At 36.5% G+C, this 22,637-nt stretch overlaps 1 protein-coding gene across 1 annotated transcript; it reads right to left on the bottom strand.

The window, feature by feature from the left end:
- Window positions 1–403: 403 nt before the first annotated feature.
- LOC140884226 (glutamyl-tRNA(Gln) amidotransferase subunit C, chloroplastic/mitochondrial) lies at window positions 404–3,555 on the bottom strand. The gene is made up of 7 exons (XM_073290917.1): window positions 3,479–3,555; window positions 2,618–2,823; window positions 2,487–2,527; window positions 1,306–1,361; window positions 883–934; window positions 700–794; window positions 404–542 (listed from the first exon to the last, which is right to left on the bottom strand). The coding sequence occupies exons 2-6, from the start codon at window positions 2,804–2,806 to the stop codon at window positions 719–721; spliced, it is 414 nt and encodes a 137-aa protein (XP_073147018.1). The 5' UTR covers window positions 2,807–2,823; window positions 3,479–3,555; the 3' UTR covers window positions 404–542; window positions 700–718.
- Between the last annotated feature and the right edge of the window lie 19,082 nt (window positions 3,556–22,637).

Here is a 22,637-nt window from a genome sequence, read left to right on the forward strand (position 1 = left end):
TCTCCCGCACTCTAGGGTGCGTAGGATCAAAACTAATATACATACATACATACATACATACATATATATATATGGATCTCCCGCACTCTAGGGTGCGTAGGATCAAAACTAATATACATACATACATACATACATACATATATATATATATATATATATATATATATATATGTATTCGACAAATATTTTAACATCATGCATAAATTGAATTGGTAAAATATATATTGTTTTGCTAAAAGTTTTTATATGAAAATTAATGACCTCGGATCATCTCATTAATTTGTTACGTTTGTTTTAGCTCATTTTAAAAGGGTAGTAGCTTTATGAACTTTATAGCAGAAGTAAGTGGACTAAATTTTTAACTCATCATCAAGCTTGAAGCTACAAGGGTGATCCATCTATTCTTGAATTTTGTAACATAAAAAATTTAATTATTCCCCAGACACAAATCAATACAAATCTTAATCCATAACATACACCAATAAAAATGGCATTCCTTGAACCAATTGCCACAAGAGAAGATGCCCGAGTGATCTCAGTAGCTGCAAAAAGAAATTTTGCATCAATGCTAATAAAAGTTTGGAGAAACGACAACGTAATAAAATTCTGCAGCAAGACAAGTACACGTATATTTAAATATTGTGTGTGGGGTTTGCAAGATAAAAAATAAATAAAAACTCAACTAACAAAAGAAATTACCTGAATGGCATCATAACCATCACTCCTTGTTCAAAACTTTAGGGACTTTGATATAAGAATCTTCAAATGTTGGTATAGCAGCTATTATAGCATCCCTGTAAAAATAAAATTAAAAAACTTATTTTCACATTGAGATTAATCTCTATTAAGAAATCTGGATGTCAAATAAATGAACTTTGATACCTGTTATCAAATATTGCAGGAGCATCATTTCGTACACTGTCACCTTCAGTATCTGCATATCCAAGAGAGGACAAATCAAAGGCAAATTAAATAACTTGGTCTATTCTATGAACGTTCACGAAAATTTTCATTCATAGAATCAACAAAGAGATAGTATTTTATCAATCATCATCATCTCCTAGAAACTAAATTGGAAGTATCTATGAGTAAAGGAAGAACCCGAGTTCACATGTTTTTGGCAATCGTAGCATGCAATCTGAATTGAGGAAGAGAGATGACAACCACACACTCCAACATAAATACGCGTTGTATAAAAAGGGTCATATCATGAGGAAAAGAATCATTTATTCAAACACTTCAACTCTGCTAGTAAGATCACATTACAAACAAGTTTATAAAGTTTAACTTCAGTGTTTTAAGTACCTGCTCTTATGGCTGGTTCAATACTCTCAAGGTCAAAAGCCTGAAGTTGCCCAAACCTGTTTCACATATATATCAGAACAAGAATGAGTCTTTCACAAGAATAAAAAGGTATTCAAAGAATCATCAGAAGTAAACATTCTAAAGAAATTTATAAAATTAGAATTGCAAAGTACCGTGAGACAAAGGAAACATAGATGAAGTACCCACCAACCAACTTATGCAGTTAGAGACGATCATAATCAAACATAGGAAGTTTCTTCTTCTGTTGATTGTTCTCAACATTGTATTTCTAGAATCATTGCAAGAGTGGTATTTATCAAAACAAATTTCTTAATTATTAGCAAGAATCTGTGAAGATCTAAGACATTTATTTATACCAAGGGAAAAATAAATCAAAATAATGACCAATTTTTATTTTTTTTAACTAAATGTGGCCGAGGGCAGAGGGCCTTATTAATTAAAAAATCAATCAAAATAATACGACCAATTGAGTTGCCAGGTATGGTATATATTTCACACTCCGATGATGCAGTTTAGGCATGCATTTAAACCCACCACACAGTCCATAAAAAATTTCATGCTACATTGTGTGACAAACACTTGTGAACTGAAAACACATAAAACCAATGTAAATACAAGGACCTATACATCACAGCATCACCAAGAGAAATATATCAATAACCCACATGGCACATATTACATGATAACTACAAGAAGAAAAATGACAGTAGGAGGTTAGAATAATAAATCTTTGAACTTTCCGCTCCTTACCAAGTATCTTTTAATTGAAATTTTGAAAAACAATGACTTTTTAACTCTAGCATTTTAATTCGTATGATTAAACTTTTTCAGCATTTGCAATCACACCGACGAAAAACCTTACAACACTATTGGAAAAGGGTATATTAGTTAGCACATATCACCATATGTTAGACGCACACCTAGCTCATTATCACATGTATATAAGGTCCAACGCCATTCATTTCATTGAGCAAGTTTTACATAACTCATACTAAAAATTCTGGAGATCAATGGAAGTTATTATCTCTTCTCTGTTCAATGGCTTACTCTAGATATTGTGGTAAACAAAAAACATCGATCAAACTTTTTTACCGCATACACAAATATAAATATTCATAATGTAAATAAATGCCTGTGCGCGTGGAGAGAAAAGAGGATACCAGTCCACCACTTGCTGAATTTTGGGACCAAATTCTTCAACCTACAAAGCAATTAATAAAATCCAAACAAAGTCAAGAGAATTAAAAAAAAATACACTCATATAAAAGTAGGAACATAGTGTGATATGTACTTGCTGGGGAGTGAGGGAAATACGAGCTGTTCCTGCTAAGCGCTGGACGTCCGGCAGCTCGAGACTCGATTTCGCCGCATAAAATCTCTTACTTGGCACCAACACCTTGGGAAATGCGCCCTTCCTTAGGCTGGAAAACGGCGGCGGCAACAAAGATCGCAGCAGATTCACGGTGGCTCCGCTACCCATTTTCCAAGCTTCTGTATCTGATTGGGGAGAATGAGAGTAATTGGGTTAATTTGATTTAATTTATAATTTGTCAACTTTGTCGTCGAGATAATTGGGCTTGAGTTTGGGCCTACGTATTTTGGGAAGAAGACAATGAAAGCTAAGGCAACGGGCTTCAGAATGTTTAGTATGGGTTTCGTGACAAGCCCAAGAGAGTAAAACATTTTTAACAGTTTACAATCAAACTGAACCGATTTAACGATAGTGTTTTTTTTTTAAAGAAAAAAACTACCTAACAAACCGAATGAATTTCAAGAAATTATTCGAAATTTTGAATGAATACAAAATTTATGAATTCTTTAAAAGCGGGACCAAAATGGGATGAGATACACTGTGATTTAAAATTGCGCACCCAAATAGCAAACGGAAAACCTAGAACAATTAGTAGAAATGTGGCGAATATCACGTAAAAACAAAATAAAATGGTAGAAAGAGTAAGGGAAACACATAACTACAGTCAATCCAATAACCTTATAGATCTCCCACAAACAATAAAAAACTAAATAAATAAAAATAAATAATCATCCACACTAGTTAAAATTTGAAGTTCCACATATGATATCATTAAACATCAACAACACAATAATCATCACACAGAAAAAAAAAAAAGGAACAAATTTCATTAATATTAACCTGATAGCAGATACGAAGATTAAAATCACTGAACCGAAAGGGATCTATAAAATTTGCTTCTTCCGCCAATTTGATTCTCAGTTTTCCCGGACCACAAATACGCACACAGGCCACAGTGAACTGTGTCGTTCATAACTTTGGGCAGTTAAAATGGGCCGGAATATTGGTTACTATATGGCCCATTAAAAGAGCCAATACTTTTATCTTCAGTCCTAACCTTCGATTACATTTTCCTTTGTCTTTTTTTTTTATTATTATTTTGAAAACAATTTTAGTTTTTAACTGATAAAACCCTATTAGTTTAACAGATTTTTGAAATCCAAAATGGAAACCAAACCGAATTAACCAAAATACCTTATTTTAAAAAAAAAAAACGAATTTATTAGTGAAAGGGAATATGAGTTGCACATAAATAGTTTGAGGTGTTGTCACAAGGTGTTGACAACACCTATAATAACACCTTGAGTAATTTGCAGCGGAATATAATTAAAGCGTAACTAAAATAAACAAGCAACCAATAAACAGACTTAAGTATAAAATACTCTTGCAGCGCCTCAGGGCAAAACTTCACTAGAAAACTTTCAAAGAGTTTTACAAACCCTAACACTAGTGATTATTGTAAAATTAAATTTCTCAAAACAATTGAGAAAATAAACCATAAAAATAACTCCTAAAAATTCTATTCAAGATAGAATAAATAAAATAGAGTAAGGAGTTAAAAATCTTGATGTCAAAACTTGTATAGACGAAACACTCTTCAATCAATGATTTTCAAGTGTTCTTCAAGCATCAAGTAACCTTCGCTGATTTTAGGTTTTCCAAGATCTTCAATCCTTCTGTTAATATACGTATATGAAGCTCTAGAAAATCTCACGGTTTCTCTCTATCAATCTCTTTTCCTTGTGAACGCCTATCTCAAATAAATAGACCAAGAATTCTTCTTCAATATGTTTCCTTAGGCGTACGATTCCTTTTATTTGATCATATCAAATCTACATAAATAAAGAAAGATAAATATTAGATATGATATGATAAATATTATAATCAATTTATCAATATCACAAATAGGAAATAAATCACTTAAATAAAGATTACTTCATGTCCAAGAAAGACAAAAGATATTAAGTAAATTCTTTTTAAAATATGATGATTTTAAGGAATAAAATATTCCTTTCAATCTCCCACTTTTTGCCTTTGTGGACAAAACACATTTAATTTACAAACAAATCAACTAAACTCCCCCTTAATCAAAACTCCCCCTGAATAGATTCTCCCCCTAAGTATATCCAGAGGTGTTGTCGCGAGATGTTGGCAACATCTAGCTATGACACCTTAAATCAGAGACCATAAGAGCAAGGAGAAACACAAACAAGAAATCATATCAGAGTTAATACCACAAAAAGACAATTTTGATTAGGATCAGAGAACAAAAATAATACTAAACAAATAAACAAAAAAAACAAACTAAACTAGCAAAACCAAAAAGAAACTAAAAACAAAGATTAAAATTGATTGCTCTCAGATTCCGTTTCTTCTGCTTCACTTCCTTCTCCCCCTTTTTGTTCAGAAGGGCCAGCTCCGCTTAGTAGTGATTCATATTGAGCCTTTAACCCTTCATAATAGGCTAGGTCAGCCTTTTCTTGTGCAATCTTCTGCTCAGCATGCACCAATTGAGCTTGTATGAATGCAGGATCAACATCATGAGCAGTGGAGGAGGGGGGGGGGGGGTGGGGGTACAAAAATAGCAACGACAGAGGAGGTGTTGGCAGCACCTGCCACAACACCTGCGGCATCAGCTGACTCAGACCAAGGAAGGTCTATCTTCCGATTTCCTTTGAGCAATGCAGGTGCGATCTTTAGCAACTCTCCTGGAGCAATAAGTGCTTCATCATCATCCTTCTCAATCTCTTGAGAGAGCAGCATAGAATAGATGAGTGATGGATAAGGCAGCTTCAGTGTAGGTTGAGAACCATCTGCAAAAGCCATGACTGTGTCAAACACTAGTCGGCCAAAGTTGAATGCAATTCCAGTACCAATAGCATACAAGACAGGGGCTTGATGCTTGGTAACCACAATGGAATTTTCGGATGAAGTCCAAGTCTTCACGGCAGTTTTATGGAGGACAGAGTAAAAAGAAGTGAGCTTGACTGCTGACAATTTCTTAGGATGAGCTGGATAAACAGTGACATGTCCTCCAGTGATGACATATGTCATCTCATCCATGGTAAGCAGAGCAGCATCATCAGAGGCAGGAGTCTGGAGAAATCCATTTATAATGGCAGGGCTGAAAGAGAAGATCTGCCCACGCACATAAACATTCCCATACTTCATGTATTTAGGATCCTTCACAGCTTCAGTGAGATTGCAGTAGAACTCACGCACCAGCTCTCTGCAATAAGGACCAGCAGTAGTAACATTAGACAGTATGTTCCTTACCTCGAAAAATCTCACCATGTTCTGAGCTCCATAGCTCTCAACATCAATGTTATGCTCCTCCAGAAACTCTCAATCAGCATAATTCTCCCAGCAATTAGCAATCTCCTTGGAGTAAAAAGCAGATGAATAGGACGAGTTTACCGGGTATTCTTTGCCTAAGGTATTGTCCAGGGTGTCGGCAACACCTTCCTCTTCTTCTTCAGAGTCATCAGAATCTGACTCTTCTTCCAACTCCTTCTCAGCATCTGAATCTTCACTCGAATCAGAGCTAGAACTATCAGAAGGTTGTGGGCGGTTGTCAGCAAATTCTGCGAGCATCTCCTCTTCTGGTTCATCTTCAGATTCTGGAACAGGAGCAGTAGCAGTAGACGTTGGCTTCTTGCTTGCAGACTTCTTCATGTTAGCCATGAACTGGGCTATTGACATCTCTTCTTCATCGGACATAACAGGAGGAACAGTAGATGTCTCCTCAACAGTAGGAACAGATGCAGGTGCATCTTTCTTATCAGCCGTAGCAGCAGCAGGTGATGGAGTTTCTGACTCGGTGGAGTCCTTATCGGAGGAATCACTTGCGGATTTGCTTTCATCAGCAAATTGAACCGGAATAGCATCTCCAGATGGTTCCTGGGTACTCGATTTTCCCCTTTTTCGGCAGACTAGCTTAAAGTCTTCATCAGAGCTCTCATCCCCAGAGGTGAATTCAGTGTCCACCAAAGATGGTCTTGATGGTTTTCCTTTTCCACGGAACCGTTTGGAGGCAGTGTAATCTGGGTTGTATCCAGCTTGTCTCTTAGATCGGCGAGTTAAGGGTTTCGTGAGAAACACCTTATTCACCACGCTCATGTCTGGTAAATTCTCTACATCGATGACATTGCCAGGCTCTCCTGGAGCGATGGAGTTCAGAGGCACAGGTTCCTCGGCAACAGGAATGATTTCTTGCTCAACCACATGATGTGGTGATGTAGGTGTTGTGACACCTTCCACAGCATCTTCCGTATATCCCATATCAGAACGAATATCGTGTGAATCAAAACCCTTTCCTGCCATTAAAATATGAAAGAATGAAGGACACAAAAATTTAGAGCAATTTGAAAATCTGGAGAACAAAGAATACACTAGAGCGATAGGAAACAAGGAAGTAGAATATTTCCTTAAACAGATAAGAACACAGATATATTAGACACCAAATCTTTTCATATTCTAGCTCGGATTTTGAGTAGGCCCCAACGGTAACTCTTCAAAAACGGTAACAAATCCGATTTAAAATAGGCAATTAATCCCTTGATTTTCACCGATAATCTAGGCTCAAATATTTCATCAAATATTTCAAAATTTAACTCCTCATCAAAAATTAACACCACTGTAACAAAATCCAATCACATTCAAATTCAAAAAATTCAGAGGATAGGGCAAAAATAGAAATTTTTATTTGATCAGAATTTGTAACCTTTCGGCCAAATATATTCACAAATATGCATGCCCTAATTATGTCTAAAAATAGAGTGTGACATAAAAATAAAATGCAATTTTATGCACAAATAAATGTTGACAAGTGAGGTGTTATCCACGATGTTGGCAACATCTCCTAGCAACACTTCGGGATTCAAAAAAATTATTATATCCAATTCTTTATTTTTGCAGAAGTGGTAGCCTGCACATTAAAGAAACGATCTTCAAATGGACCCCTTTAGGTAGCTTTTTCCATTTGCTTCTGATTATCAATCAAATTTGATGATTGATTCAATTTAAGCTTCATCATTTTTGTTCTTTTGCTATTCTTAATTTGCAAAGTCACTTTTCATTTGGGACAAGATCATGGAATACACGAACGTCCCTTCACTACTTCGTGACTTAGTCAAAACTCTTCTTCAAATTATCCGAATTAAACTGTAAATTATTCTGCAAAGAATCCTGAGTGAAAACCAGTCAATGGTTACAAAGTATTCAACACATCACAAAACAAAATGAATGCATGAATGCAGTATGCCTAAGATCCTAAAAATGCACATCCATGAAAAGGTGTTGTCACAGGGTTTTTGGCAACACTCCTGACAACATCTCGGTTCTGTCTATAATGCACACATACTGAGAGACTTCCTTAGACTGGAAAATCTTTCAAAATCCAAAGCTTTTGTGAATATATCAGCTAATTGGTTATTAGTTCCAACCATCTCAATTAAGATCATACTTTTCTCGACCAAATCTCGAATGAAGTAACGTCTAATGTCAATGTGTTTGGTTCGAGAGTGTTGTACTGGATTTTTGGATATATCAATGGCACTAGAATTATCACAATACACAATAGGAGTATCACTCTTAACACCATAATCATTTAGCATTTGATTCATCCAAAGGAGTTGTGAGCAACAACTACCAACAGCAACATACTCAGACTCGGCAGTAGACAGTGAGACACAATTTTGTTTCTTACTATACCAAGATACTAAGTTATTCCCCAAGTAGAAACATCCTCTCGAAGTGCTCTTTCTCTCATCTAAATCCCCAGCCCAATCAGCATCACTAAACCCTACCAAATTCGAATTGGTTTCTTTAGTGTACCACAAACCCAAATTCAAAGTCCCTGCCACATATTTCAGTATACGTTTCACAGCTTTCAAATGAGTAACTTTTGGGTTAGACTGGTATCTAGCACACAGACAAACACTATACATGATATCAGGTCTAGTAGCACTTAAATACAAAAGACTACCAATCATGCTTCTATAGAGGGTGTTGTCAACACCTTTGGCAACATCCTCCCTAGACAATTTTTCATTAGACCCCATAGGTGTGCGCATGTGTTTAGTGTTATCATTCAGAAACTTCTTCACAAGATTTTTAGCATACTTGCTTTGACACAAAAATATACCATCATGCATTTGTTTCACTTGCAAGCCCAAGAAATATGTTAACTCACCAACCATGCTCATCTCAAATGTAGAAGACATGCACTTCACAAAATCATCAACAAGTTTATCATTTGAAGCACAAAAAATTATATCATCCACATAAATTTGGCAAATTAAGATATTATCTTGAGACTTTTGCACAAACAAAGTCTTATCAACTTCACCTCTTTTGAAGCCAATATTAAGCAAGTACTCAGTAAGTCTCCCATACCATGCACGTGGTGCTTGCTTCAATCCATACAATGCATTTTTCAACTTATACACATAGTCAAGATGATTTGGATCCTCAAAACCCTTAGGTTGTTTCACAAAGACTTCTTCATTAAGGATCACATTCAAAAAGGCACTCCTTACATCCATTTGAAAAAGTTTCATTCTCATGTTGCATGAAATAGCAAGCAAAAGTCGGACAGACTCAATGCGGGCTATAGGAGCAAAGGTTTCATCAAAATCCACCCCTTCAACCTGTGTATACCCTTGAGCTACCAACCTAGCTTTATTTCTAATGATGTTTCCCGACTCATCAGTTTTATTCTTAAAAATCCACTTAGTTCCTAGGACATTACCATGAGCAGGACACGGTACTAAGTACCAAACATCATTTCTAACAAATTGTTCTAACTCTTCATGCATAGAATTGACCCAAAATTCATCTTTTAAAGCCTCTTCAACCTTTTTGGGTTCAATGTTTGACACGAAACAAGAGAATCTTACCTGAGAATATGTAGAACTCATGCACAACAAACCTGCCATCTTTCGATAATCCACTTTCTCTTTTCTTCGAGTTTTCAAGTCTCCATGCACATCTCCAATGACCTATGAGGTTGGGTGATTCTTCTGAATTCTTCTTGGAACATTCTTTCCAGCTTCATTTACCTCACTGTTCTCATCAATGCTCTCATCAGTAGGCTTTTCAACTTTTGATTCTGGATTTTCTGTAGGAGGTGTTGTCGAAGGTGTTGGCAACACTCCTTTGACAACATCTAAATTTCCAGAATTATCCAGCAGATCATTAACTTCATCCTCAGCTGTTTTCTTCTTTAGATCTGCAAAGTCATCAAAAACAACATTAATTGACTCAAAAATAGTCCTTGTTCTCAAGTTATACATCCTATAGGCTCGGCTATTTGATGAATATCCCAAGAACATACACTTATCACTTTTTGCATCAAATTTAGCAAGATGATCCCTATCATTCAAAACGTGACATACACATCCAAAAACATGAAAATATTTAAGATTTGGCCCCTTTCCCATGAGAATTTCATAGGACGTCATAGTAGTACCATTCCTCAAATAAACTCTATTTGAAATATGACATGCAGTATTCAAGGCTTCAGTCCAAAAATATTTTGAAATATTTTTCGAACTCAACATCACTCTTGCCATCTCTTGCAAAGTCCTATTTTTTCTTTCAGCAATTCCATTTTGTTGTGGAGTTTTAGGAGCAGAAAATTCATGAGAAATACCTTTCTTATCACACAAACTTGCAAAAGAAGAATTTTCGAACTCCTTACCATGGTCAGTAATAATTCTGATTACCTTTAGATTGTATAGGTTCGAAATCTTAGTGAGCAGTTTCTTGAAGGCATCAAATGTGTCCGATTTTTCTCTCAGAAAATTTACCCAAGTATATCGTGAGAAATCATCCACACAAACAAAAGAATATTTCTTACCTCCAAAGCTTTCAACATCCATTGGACCCATCAAGTCCATATGTAAAAGCTCAAGGCAGCGTGTTGTCATAGATGTTGGCAACACCTCGTGTGACACCCTAGTGTGCTTCCCTTTCTGACATGCTTCACACACAAATAGAATATCAGATTTTAAGTTAGGCATACCTCTTACAGCATCTAACTTACTTAAGTTCTTTAATGTATTGAAATTTGCATGACCCAATTTTTGATGTCATAGATCAAACTCATTCACTTTTGTATGTCTACAAGTCATCTATTCTCCGAGTTGATAGCAGTTTTCGGATAACCTAGTACCTGTCATGACACAGAGATTTGAATCATCAAAAACTTTGCATAATTTCTTATCAAATTGCACATGCAGATTATCATCACAAAGTTGGTTTATGCTTATTAGATTTGCGGTTAATCCTTCAACATGAAGCACATTGCGAAGCTTGGGCAGACTAGCAACATTCAGAGTTCCCTTTCCAACAATGTTTCCTTTTGAACCTCCACCATAGGTTACTTTTCCACTTTTCTGTTCAACATAGTCAGTGAGAAAACTTTTTGGAACCTGTCATGTGACGAGAGCTACCGCTATCAAAGTACCATGCACCTGAAACATTAGTTCTCAAAGCAATATAAATCATATGACATTGAATATCAGCTTTTGGTACCCAAATCTTTCGTACATAAGATCTGTTTCTAGGGATGTTGTGGGGAGGTGTTGGCAACACCTTCGATGAAGATCTATACCTGTAGTCTTCCTGCAACTTAAAACAGTACGGTTTAATATGACCAGGTCTATGACAGTAGTGACATATGTACTTACGTTTCCTTTTAGACATTAAAGGAGCAGCAGGCTGTGGCTTTGGTTTTGGAGGATCAATAGGTAAGGCCTTTTTGCTTGAGCTTTCTGTACTGCTTCTTTCCTTGACAAACACAGGGCCTTTCGAACTTTCACCAACCTCAAATATGCTGTTTTCAAAACCTAAACCAGCCGTACCATCTCTTCCCATCATGAGTAACGAATCAAGCTTGAAAGTGCTTGAATTAAACTTGCCCAAAGTAGCGTTTGATTTTCCGAGTTCTTTCTTCACTTGACTTAATTCCATCTCTTTCTTATTCAGCATGACTTCTAGTCTTGACACATCAGCCTTTAGATCAGAATTTTCCTTTGAAAGAATAGTATTCATCTTATTCCTTTCAACCCAATCAGTATGAAGTTCTTCAAACATCATCCGAGCTTCTTCCATGGACATTATCTCTTTACTTGTATCATTATCACACATGTTATCAGGAATGGAGGAATTCAAACACACTGACCTTTGGGAGATGTTGCGGCCAGGTGCGGCAACACCTAAAGGATTGACTTGAAACTTTTTCTTGCTCTTCAGTAGGGCCGACAAGGCAGTATGGCTTTATTCATCTTCATGTTCTTCTTATTCAGACTCTTCATCACTCAAAGATTTGTTCATCCCTTTCCTAAGCGTGTTGGCACACTCATTTGCATAGTGTCTAAAACCTTGACAAGCATGACATTGAACAGTGTCCAACTTTTTTGAGACAAACTTCTTCTTCCCTTCCATCATCAGTCGAGGCTTAGGAGTATCAACAGGTTTCCTTGGTGATTGTTCTGGTCCAGTAATCCTTAAAGTCTTGTTAGAGAACATTGGAGCCTTGAGTTTTTGATCCGTCTTTCTCGACTCTTTTATCTTCTTCAGATAATCATTGAATTTCCTAGTCATGAGAGAGATCGAATCATCTTCTAAATCAGATTGATGGACTTCTTGATGAAATTGAACATACTCCTCATATGAGGGTTTCAAGTCTTGAAGGGCTATTGATTTTCCTTTATCTTTTTCTTGTTCTGTATTGTTCATCTCAAAAACTTGAAGAATGCTAATCAGTTCAGTCATCTTCATCTTTGAAGTGTCTTTTATTTCATCAAGTGCCCAAATCTTCCCATTGAATCTTTTAGGCAAAGATCGAAGAACCTTGTTCACCATAGTTTCACTCGCAATAGGTCCTCCAAGATCATGCGCCTCTGTAGCTATCTCCCTAAGTTCATTATCATAATCAGCAACAGATTCATTCTCACCCATCCTGATATTCTCAAATCTTGCATTCAACAATCTCAATCTTGTTCTTCTCACGTTATCAGTTCCTTCATAGTGTTCTTGAAGAGCATCTCATGCATCATTAGCAACAGTGCAGTCAGCTATGATTCCATACATCCTCATATCAACAGTTGCAAAAATTGCATTGAGTGCTTTAGCGTTGTAGCTTGAACTTTGTGTTTCCTCGGCAGTCCAAGTTTCTTCTTTCTTGATGATATAGTCTCCATCTTCATCTTGCGTCTTTGGAGGAGTCCAACCAGTCAGAATACTTTGCCAAGCATGAACATCCATTGCTTTAATAGTATATCGCATCCTATTCTTCCATAGTGCGTAATTCGTGCCATCAAGGACCGGAGGTTTCAGGAACGAGTTCGCAACAGACGATGAGTCCATCTTATTCCCTTGTATAAAATAAACAAACCAAGATCAGTTCTTAGTGTATCAAGAATATGGATCTGATGCCACTTGAAAGGGAATATAGGTTGCACATAAATAGTTTGAGGTGTTATCACAAGGTGTTGACAACACCTATAATAACACCTTGAGTAATTTGCAGCGGAATATAATTAAAGCATAACTAAAATAAACAAGCAACCAATAAACAGACTCAATTGATTTAAGCAGGAGTATAAAATACTCTTGCAGCGCCTCAGGGCAAAACTTCACTAAAAAACTTTCAAAGAGTTTTACAAACCCTAATACTAGTGATTATTGTAAAATTCAATTTCTCAAAAAATTTGAGAAAATAAACCATAAAAATAAATCCTAAAAATTCTATTCAAGATATAATAAATAAAATAGAGTAAGGAGTTAAAAATCTTGATGCCAAAACTTCTATAGACGAAACACTCTTCAATCAATGATCTTCAAGTGTTCTTCAAGCATCAAGTAACCTTCGCCGATTTTAGGTTTTCCAAGATCTTCAATCCTTTTGTCAATATACGTATATGAAGATCTAGGAAATCTCACGGTTTCTCTCTATCAATCTTTTTCCTTGTGAACTTCTATCTCAAATAAATAGACCAAGAATCTTTCTTCAATATGTTTCCTTGTAGGCGTAGGATTCCTTTTATTTGATCATATCAAATCTATACAAATAAAGAAAGATAAATATTAGATATGATATGATAAATATTCTAATCAGCTTATCAATATCACAAATAGGAAATAAATCACTTAAATAAAGATTACTTCATGTCCAAGAAAGACAAAAAATATTAAGTAAATTCTTTTTAAAATAGGATGATTTTAAGGAATAAAATATTTCATTCAATTAGTGTTTATGGTTTCATGTTTTATTCCACTCCCTATTGAAGTTCTTTGTACTCATCACTCAAATTAAAAATTTTGAATTTTGCTTTAGCACATTTGTTACATGATCTTCTCTCCCTTTATTGTATGATTCGACAAAATGTTTTAATAACTACCTCTTTTGAAACACCTCATATATAAAAATGCATAAATTGAAATTGTAAAATCTATATTATTTTGCTAAAACCATTTATATAAAAATTAATGATCTTGGATCATCTAATTAATTTGTTGCATGTGTTTTATCTTGTTTTAAAAGGGAGCTCTGGACAACGTAATAAAATTCTGCAGCAAGACAAGTATATGCATATTTAAATACTTTAAATACTATATGTGCATGTGCGTGTTAGCGTGTGTGGTTTGAAAGATGAAAAAGTAAAAAATTAACTAATTCCTAGAATCATCGTGAAACATGTAAAGAACAAAGCAATGAAGATGAAAATATGTCATCTTATTCATAATGAACCGTGTACAATATATACAAGTATTGCTCAACACAATTATGGAGCAAATTATCTTAGAATTAGTAAATAAATCATTTCTCCTAAGAACTTTCCTAACTGAGAATATATGCTCCACAACTAAGGATTGTTGCTCAAGTTGGAGCATGCAGGTTCCAGATGCCCAACTTGCGAAGTAAGTACTCAAATTGTTGTTTACCCAACGCCTTTGTAAACGTGTCAGCTAGCTGATCGGACGTCCGAACATAGACTGGGCGGATGGTATTGTTACGAATCTCATCACGAACAAAGTGACAATCAATCTCAATATGTTTTGTTCGATCATGGAACACATGATTGGCAGCGATATACACTGCTGCCTGATTATCACAATACAGTGGCATTGGATGCCTCTGGTCTACACCGAGTGCCAACAACAACCCTTTCAACCATTTTAGTTTGGAAGTAGTTGCTGCCATAGACCGGTACTCTGCCTCAGCCGAGGAGCGAGACACCGTGTGTTGTTTCTTAGTCTTCCAAGAGATCGGTGAAGCCCCTAGTAAGATGAACCATCAAGTCAAAGATCTTCGAGTCAGTGGGCAACTCGCCCAATCAAAGTCGCACCATCCCAAAAGCCGCAAATCACAATCCGATCGCAGCAGAATTCCTTGTCCAGGATTTCCTTTTAAGTAGCGCACCACATGCAAAGAACCTTCCCAATGTTCGATCTGTGGTTGTTGCATGAATTGGCCCAGTGTATGCATGCAAAAAGAGAGCTCAGGGCATGTAACAGAGAGGTAAATAAGTCGCCCCACCAAACGCATGTAACTCTACAGATGAGACATAAATTCTCCATTTGCCAAGGCCAAATTATGATTTGTCTCGAGTGGAAGGGAAGCGGGCTTAGCTCCAAGCAGACCTGCCTCAAAAATGATATCCAATGCATATTTGTGTTGGCATAAGAAGAGACCCTCAGGACTGCGAGCCACTTCAATTCCAAGAAAATACTTCAAACTACCCAAATCTTTCATATGAAAACAGCTGCTCAAATATTCCTTGAAAATCTAGATGGTTGCATGATCATTGCCCGATACAAGAATGTCATCCACACACACAAGAACATTGACTTGTTTCTTGTCGCGGTGCAGGACAAAGAGAGAGTAGTTCGAGTATGATTGCTTGAATCCATAATTTTGTAAAGCAGAAGCAAATTTAGCAAACCAGCAACGAGGGGAATATTTTAATCCGTACAAAGATTTTTTCAAATGACACACCATTCCCGGCTTCTCCGAATCAAACCCTGGGGGCATGTGCATGTATACATCTTCTTTCAAATCTCCGTGTAAAAATGCATTGTGCACATCCATTTGATGAAGTTCCCAGTTTTTAGCTGCTGTCACGGCGAGGAAAGTACGAACCGTGACCATCTTGGCTACCGGCGCAAAGGTCTCATTATAGTCAATCCCTTCAACCTGCCGATTTTCAAGAATCACCAATCAATCCTTATAGCGCTCTATGGTTCCATCAGCATTATATTTTATTTTGTACACCCATTTGCATTGGATGGCTCGCTTTCCTGGTGGCAAGGGAACCACAGTCCATGTATCGTTGTCGTTCAGTGCCACCATCTCTTTATTCATTGCTATTCGTCAATTCTCATCTTTGACAGCCTCAGCGAAGGAAGCAGGCTCAACACCTGCAGTAATAGCTGCCAAGAAAGCACGGTGTAGCAAAGAAAATTTATCACAGTTCACATAATGTGTTATGGGATAGGGGCTACCTGAGGAGTGCGTATGGGCAGGTGAGTTAACCGAGAAACTCGTGGAGGGGCTCAAGCATTGCACTGTGTGAAGGATCTAGTCACGCAATCAAGAAGACTGTTGTATTTCCCAATGACCACGTCCCAAAGAGACCTCAAAATTTTCCAACTCCAACACCCCGGACATGTCTGCTTTGATATCTTGTGGAGCATTTCCATTCCCAGCAGCGCTGACTGCATCTTCCACGTTGACGAAGTCATCAAGAACGGTGGCTTCCAATATGCCTTGTGCTACCCCAGATTTTTCCATATAAGGAATCGTATGCTCCACAAATACGACATCCCGAGAGACAAATGATTTTCTGGACTCCAAATCATACAAGCACCAACCTTTCTTTCCGAAAGGATATCCAATGAAAACACATTTTTTGCTCCGGCTAGCAAACTTGTCTCGTCCTTGTTCTTGAGTATGTGCATAAGCCAAACAGCCAAAAACTCGAATATTTTTATACGAATGACTTTGTCCAAACAATATTTCATAAGGTTTTTTCCCTTGTAACAAAACAGATGGAGTCCGATTAATCAAGTATGCAGCTATCAACACACACTCCCACCAAAACTCAAGAGGTAAATTGGACTGGAAACGCAGTGCTCGTGCCACATTAAGTATGTGACGGTGTTTTCGTTCGACCCTCCCATTTTTTTGTGGTGTTCCAGCACACGAGGTTTGATGTATGATCCCATTTGTCACAAAATAATCATGCAAACACGTAAATTCAGTTCCGTTATCACTACGCACTATTTTCACAAATTTTCCAAACTGTCTATGAATCATGGAAAAGAAATTGCGAAGAGTGTGCCCCACTTCTCTTTTATCTTTAAGCAAATAAGTCCATACACCCCTAGAGAAATCGCCAACAATTGCCAAAAAATAATATGCACCACAAAGTTTTGGAGTTCTATAAGGTCCCCATAAATCACAATGAATTTTATCAAAAATACTCAAAGCTTTATTATCACTAGAAACAAACTCGTTTCGGCACTGTTTTGCTCGAAAACAAATTTTGCAATCAGTAATACTTCTATCACTATCTCTATCAACTACTGGCAATAATCGAATTATTTTGTCAGAAGGATGTCCCAACCTTCGATGCCAAATATCCATATCATCTTTCTTAGTTGTCTTCAAAGCCACACTCGATGACACAGCCCGAAAGTAGTAGAGCCCCTCTCGCATCTCACCCGCACCAGTCAGCATCCTCGAAGTGTGGTCCTGCATAACACAAAATTTATTAGTGAACTGGACAATGAAATTTGACTCCTTGATCAATTGAGACACTGAAATCAGGTTACACGTCAAATTAGGAACATATAACACATTTTTCAGTTCTAACAACTCGTCCAAAATGACACTTCCTTCTCATGTGGCTAAAACTTTCTTTCCATCTGGCAACCCGACAGAACAAGGGAGAACCTCCTTCACATTAATCAATGTGTCAAGACTTCCGGTCATATGGTGAGAAGCCCCGGTATCAAATATCCATTCCATCATTTTTTTTCTTACCATTCGATCTCCCTGCATTTCCTTCTTTCTGAATGTTCAACATATTGATCAACAGATTCCATTGTTCGCTGCTCAATCCGCTCAATCCACTTTGATCTGTTTCATTAGTCTGCACTTGAGATGTGCTCCCTTGTGCAGTCATCTGTGCTGCATTGGAACGAATCTGCCCACTGCATCATCTTCCTCTGGATGCAGCAGATGGTTTGTTTCATCCTTGTCCACGGCCTGTGCCACATCCACTTCCTCGAGGGCGATCCCCCCACCAGTCAGGATACTTGATCAACTAAAAAAATGACTCTGCAGCATGTCCATCTCTTTTGCAGATCAGGCAGGGCACTCCTTTGTCTCGAGGCTCCATCCGTCCCTTTGAACTTGATGTTGTTTGAACAGAAACCACCATAGGCTCACTTCGTTGTTCCTTCCCACGAGCTATGCTGCGAACCCTCTCTTCTTGAATAATCATGGCATATGATCGGTTCCAACTTGGCAACTGTTCACTGCTCAATATGTTGGAACATGTCGTGCCATAAATGGAGTCGTCTAACCCCATCAAGAATTTATGTAGTCTCTCATCTTCACGCCTCTTGTCTAGTTCTGTACCAATATTACACTTACATCCTCCACAGCGGCAGGTCGGGTAATGCTCATAGTTTCCCAATTCTTCCCATATCATCTTAATATTTTCATATTAATTCACAACACTCTGGTCGTGTTGTTTACATTCAGCCAACTCAGATTTGAGTTGTTGAATGCGTGGTCCATTCCCTACTGAGAATCTTTCCTTGATGTCGTCCCATAGTTCCTTTGTGATCTCCATATAAGTTATAGTCTACCGCAAAGTAGGTTCAATGGTGTTTAGAATCTATGACACCATCATGGATTTCACTGTCCACCAATCTTCCTGTTCCGAAGAATCATCTGGCGGCTGCTTAACCAAGCCATCGATGAAGGAAAATTTTTTCTTGGCCCGTAGTGCTGTCCGCATCGCTCGAGCTCATTCTTCATAGTTCTCGGCTTTCAGCTGAACTTGCGTGATAATATTTCCTGGATTGTCATTAGCCGATAGATGATATTGCGATGTTTTCTTTTCTGTCGCAACACTCTCCTTCTTATTTTCATCACCATCAGTCTTAGTCATGGCTCTGGTACCATGTAAAAAACAAAGCAATGAAGATGAAAATATGTCATCTTATTCATAATGAACCGTGTACAATATATACAAGTATTGTTCAACACAATTATGGAGCAAATCATCTTAGAATTAGTAAATAAATCATTCCTCCTAAGAACTTTCCTAACTGAGAATATATGCTCCACAATTATGGATTGTTGCTACTAACATGATATTTACATTCCAATATTAAGTCTCCCAATAAAACCTGTGTTTTAATTTGCATTTTATGTGTCTTTTAAATTAACGTTATTTTTAGAAGATATAAGCAGCGGAATAAAAAATAAAGACACATGATTTTAACTTAGTTCGATTGAAAGACCTACATTTACGGGGCCACGCCCAGATATCAAATGAATCCACTAAAATTGAATATGTTACAATCACGTAAGGACTTATTCAATAACAAAAAGACTCTCTCTCTCTCTCTTTATGATGCCTCTATGACAAACACTTTCAGTAGATCCACTTGGCGAGCACCACTCGTCTTTGATTCCGCTCTCTTCGAACTCTCTTCGATGCGGCGGATAGTTCTCTCCCGAGAACGTCACCTTCCTCTCCCGAGGAATATATCAAAGTCTTCAATTGTAAGCATGTATCACGATAAAACTTGAACCCTCAACAGAGAATGTATTTTTGTGATATTTTTCTCAACTTGTCTCACTGGATGTCGGGACACTTAGTAGAACACAATGTGTTTCTTTTTCTCCAGAATATATCCCCATCTACTGCAGTATTTCTCATAATAATATAGGCGTTCAAACCCCCTGAGATATCACAAACACGAACCTAGACATGTTCTCAATATTTATTCATTAGCCTCATCAACTCTTCATTAAGATATGAGATATGATAGTCAAAACAAACCTTATCAAATCTAAAGATATAAAAGATCAAATATCATAGAATATATATCAAAATAATCAAAACAAGCTAATTAAAATTTATTTTTAACAATCTCCCCCTTTGGCTTGTTTTGAACACAATCAAAATACTCAAAATACTTACTTCCCCTTTGTGTTAAAACAAACATAAAGACACCATCAGAAACATAGTAACATGAACCATCTACATCTCAAAAATCTCTCCATCAATATGAGATAATCTTTCAACTTACACATCTCCCCCTCAGCGTGTGATCTTCCTGCAATAAATATTTCAACACACAAATTGACCAAAATAAAATGAGAATAGAGAAAAAAAAATAAAGAAAATTTAGCCAGACAGGCTTCCAAACAAAATAACAGAAGTTACACCACATGCAAAACCAAAGTTTTTTTTTCGTAGATAAGAAAATATTCTTCAACCTTCCTTCCAAAACTTGCAACAATAAGCTTATTTGACTGAAAAAATTCAATTAGAACAAAAAAATTTCTGGGGCAAGTTACTAGAAAAAACTTAAACATATATGTGCCACAAAAAAATTTAGGTGTGCCAAAAAAAAAAATCAATTCAAGCTTACATGTTTATACTTCTTAACTTCTAACTCTCCGTAAGAATAGACGTGGGTTTAACATATGTGAAAATATGTGTTGACTCCATGACAAAAAAAATTTGGAATTCAAGTTCGAACTCATCTGACCAATCCAAATTTATTTTCTTTCTTTTCATGACTTGGTAGCTCCCACTCTAAAAAGACCTTTCATTGGGTCTTTTAGGTAGATTTTTCCAAACATGCATCAATAATTCTATTGAACTTTTTCTTTCACTTGTAGGTTGGTAGCTCACACTCTAATAAAATCTTCCATTTGGTTTGTTAGGTAGCTTTTTCCAACCATTTTTTTCTCCAATTCACTTATATTTCCAAATCACATCACTTACCTTTTTTTAAAAAAACAATTGAGAATTGGCCAAGATTAATTCTTGAGTCACAATAAATTCACATAATTTATCATTGTCAAGGAGGATCATTCACAATTTCTAAAAAAAATGTATTCACCACACAACCTAACTAAATTCAAGTAAAAATTTTAATTTTCTAAACTTGTGAGCTCGAACATTCAAAATACAAACAATTTAATCTCAAAAGTATATGTCACATATATTAGAAATTTTTCTATGTAATTCACACCCACATAAATCAAGTGTCTTCATGAATAGGCCAGAATTTTGCTTTACTGTCGCAACATGCTCTAGAACAACCTTTTCTCAGGAAAATAATTTTCATCGGGACTTGCTTTTAAGGATGAGCAAGCAATAAAATCATTCAAATCAGATTTTTAACCCAAATTTTCATAACCAAGTTTTGAGTTTTATCAATTTAGTTATAGGATACAATCTACACATTCTATGAATGAATGACATGATTTTTCCTCTCTTCAAATCTCTAATATACTCAAAACATTTGGGTATTATGTGACTAGGTTTTTCACAATAACATATGGGAACGAAGTTAAATGACTTACCTCTATGACCTTGATGTTGGTTCATCTTTTGAATTTTTCACAGATCTTGTCTCTGAATTTGAGTTGTTGCCTTGGTACCCTAATCCAGCTCGAGTCACCATAGTTCCTCTGCACAAATAAAACATGATCAAGATTAGTCATCCCAGCATTAAACACTTTAATACGTTCTTGAAGGAGGTTGAGTTCATGTAAGGCATTTGTTAATTTTCTTTTCACTCTCTGCAGCACTCAATTCAAGTTCATGTGCACGTCTTTTCCTTTATTCTTTCTCACATTCAAGTAATTCTGATTTTTCGATCAGCTCCGAATTTTTTTTACACACAATCTTCCACATACTGTACATTTTTGAATATGCATCCAATATTTCATTTTTTCAAGTTCTTTGTCACTGTATTCATTATCATTCAAGTCAGCTTCAGTTTCAGAATCAAAAATTTCTGCCTTGGTTTTACTGCATGTCGCGACATCCAGTAAGATAGTTACATGACAGTGTGTTTCCAGCAATTCTTTTCCTGATAGATTGGTGTGAGCAGTCAAGGCAACATGATTGTTCACGTGTTCCTCGGTATCTTCTTGACTTTCCTCTGAGTCATCATCACTCCAAGTGGAGTTCATCGCTTTATTCTTCCTTTTAAGAGTGTTTGCACATTCTGCTTGAATGTGTCCAAAACCTCCGCAAGCCCTGCACTTTATTCCTTTGAATTTGTTGTTCTCTTCAGCAGTACCGATCTCTTCCTTATTTTTCCTGAAATTTCGAAAATTTTGAGATTTGTTAGCACTAGAATAATTCAAAGTTCTACCCTTGTCTTTCATTCTTTTCAAAACTTTGGAAAAAAAATTTGTAAGCAAAGTAAGAGATTCAACCAGGTCGTTTTCATATTCTGACACATCACTTCCCTCAAAATTTTGAATTTCTGTTTTTAAGGCGATCCCTTTGTCTTTTCTCTTCTGCTTAAATTTCATTTCGAAGTTGAGCAATGATCTCATAAGATCTTACATTTTCCCCAATGCAAAACATTAACACAACTATAGATAATTCATGAAATAATGCAAAACAAATAGACAAATGATGCAAAGGAAAACTCCTCTGATCAATTGTCGTGGTGTATATCCATATTATGCTGCTGTCCATACTTCCTAGGCCATCAATATTCTCATGTATTCACCTTGAAAATCCAAAAATTGAGGGATTAAACATGATCAAATCAATTCAAAACAAAATTGACTGAAAACTAAAATTACATAAGCAAAATAAAATGAAGTAAAATGCTTGTGTTGCCTCCCAAGTAGCGTCTGATTTTCAGTCTTCGGCTCGACCGTCAAAAGCACTCATTAAAGAGCGGTTGACGCCCAAAGTAAGTGTCATAT

The sequence above is a fragment of the Henckelia pumila genome, chromosome 2 (assembly GCF_033568475.1).
Source record: "Henckelia pumila isolate YLH828 chromosome 2, ASM3356847v2, whole genome shotgun sequence".
NCBI lineage: Eukaryota > Viridiplantae > Streptophyta > Magnoliopsida > Lamiales > Gesneriaceae > Henckelia > Henckelia pumila.

What these genes read in the sequence shown, in the direction of transcription:
- LOC140884226 (XM_073290917.1), bottom strand. Translation starts at nt 2,806, where the DNA reads ATGGGTAGCGGAGCCACCGTGAATCTGCTGCGATCTTTGTTGCCGCCG. An exon ending in ATTCAGCAAGTGGTGGACTG is followed by an intron (nt 1,362 to 2,486) that starts GTATCCTCTTTT and finishes TATGTGAAACAG; the next exon opens with GTTTGGGCAACTTCAGGCTT. An exon ending in TGAACCAGCCATAAGAGCAG is followed by an intron (nt 935 to 1,305) that starts GTACTTAAAACA and finishes TTGGATATGCAG; the next exon opens with ATACTGAAGGTGACAGTGTA.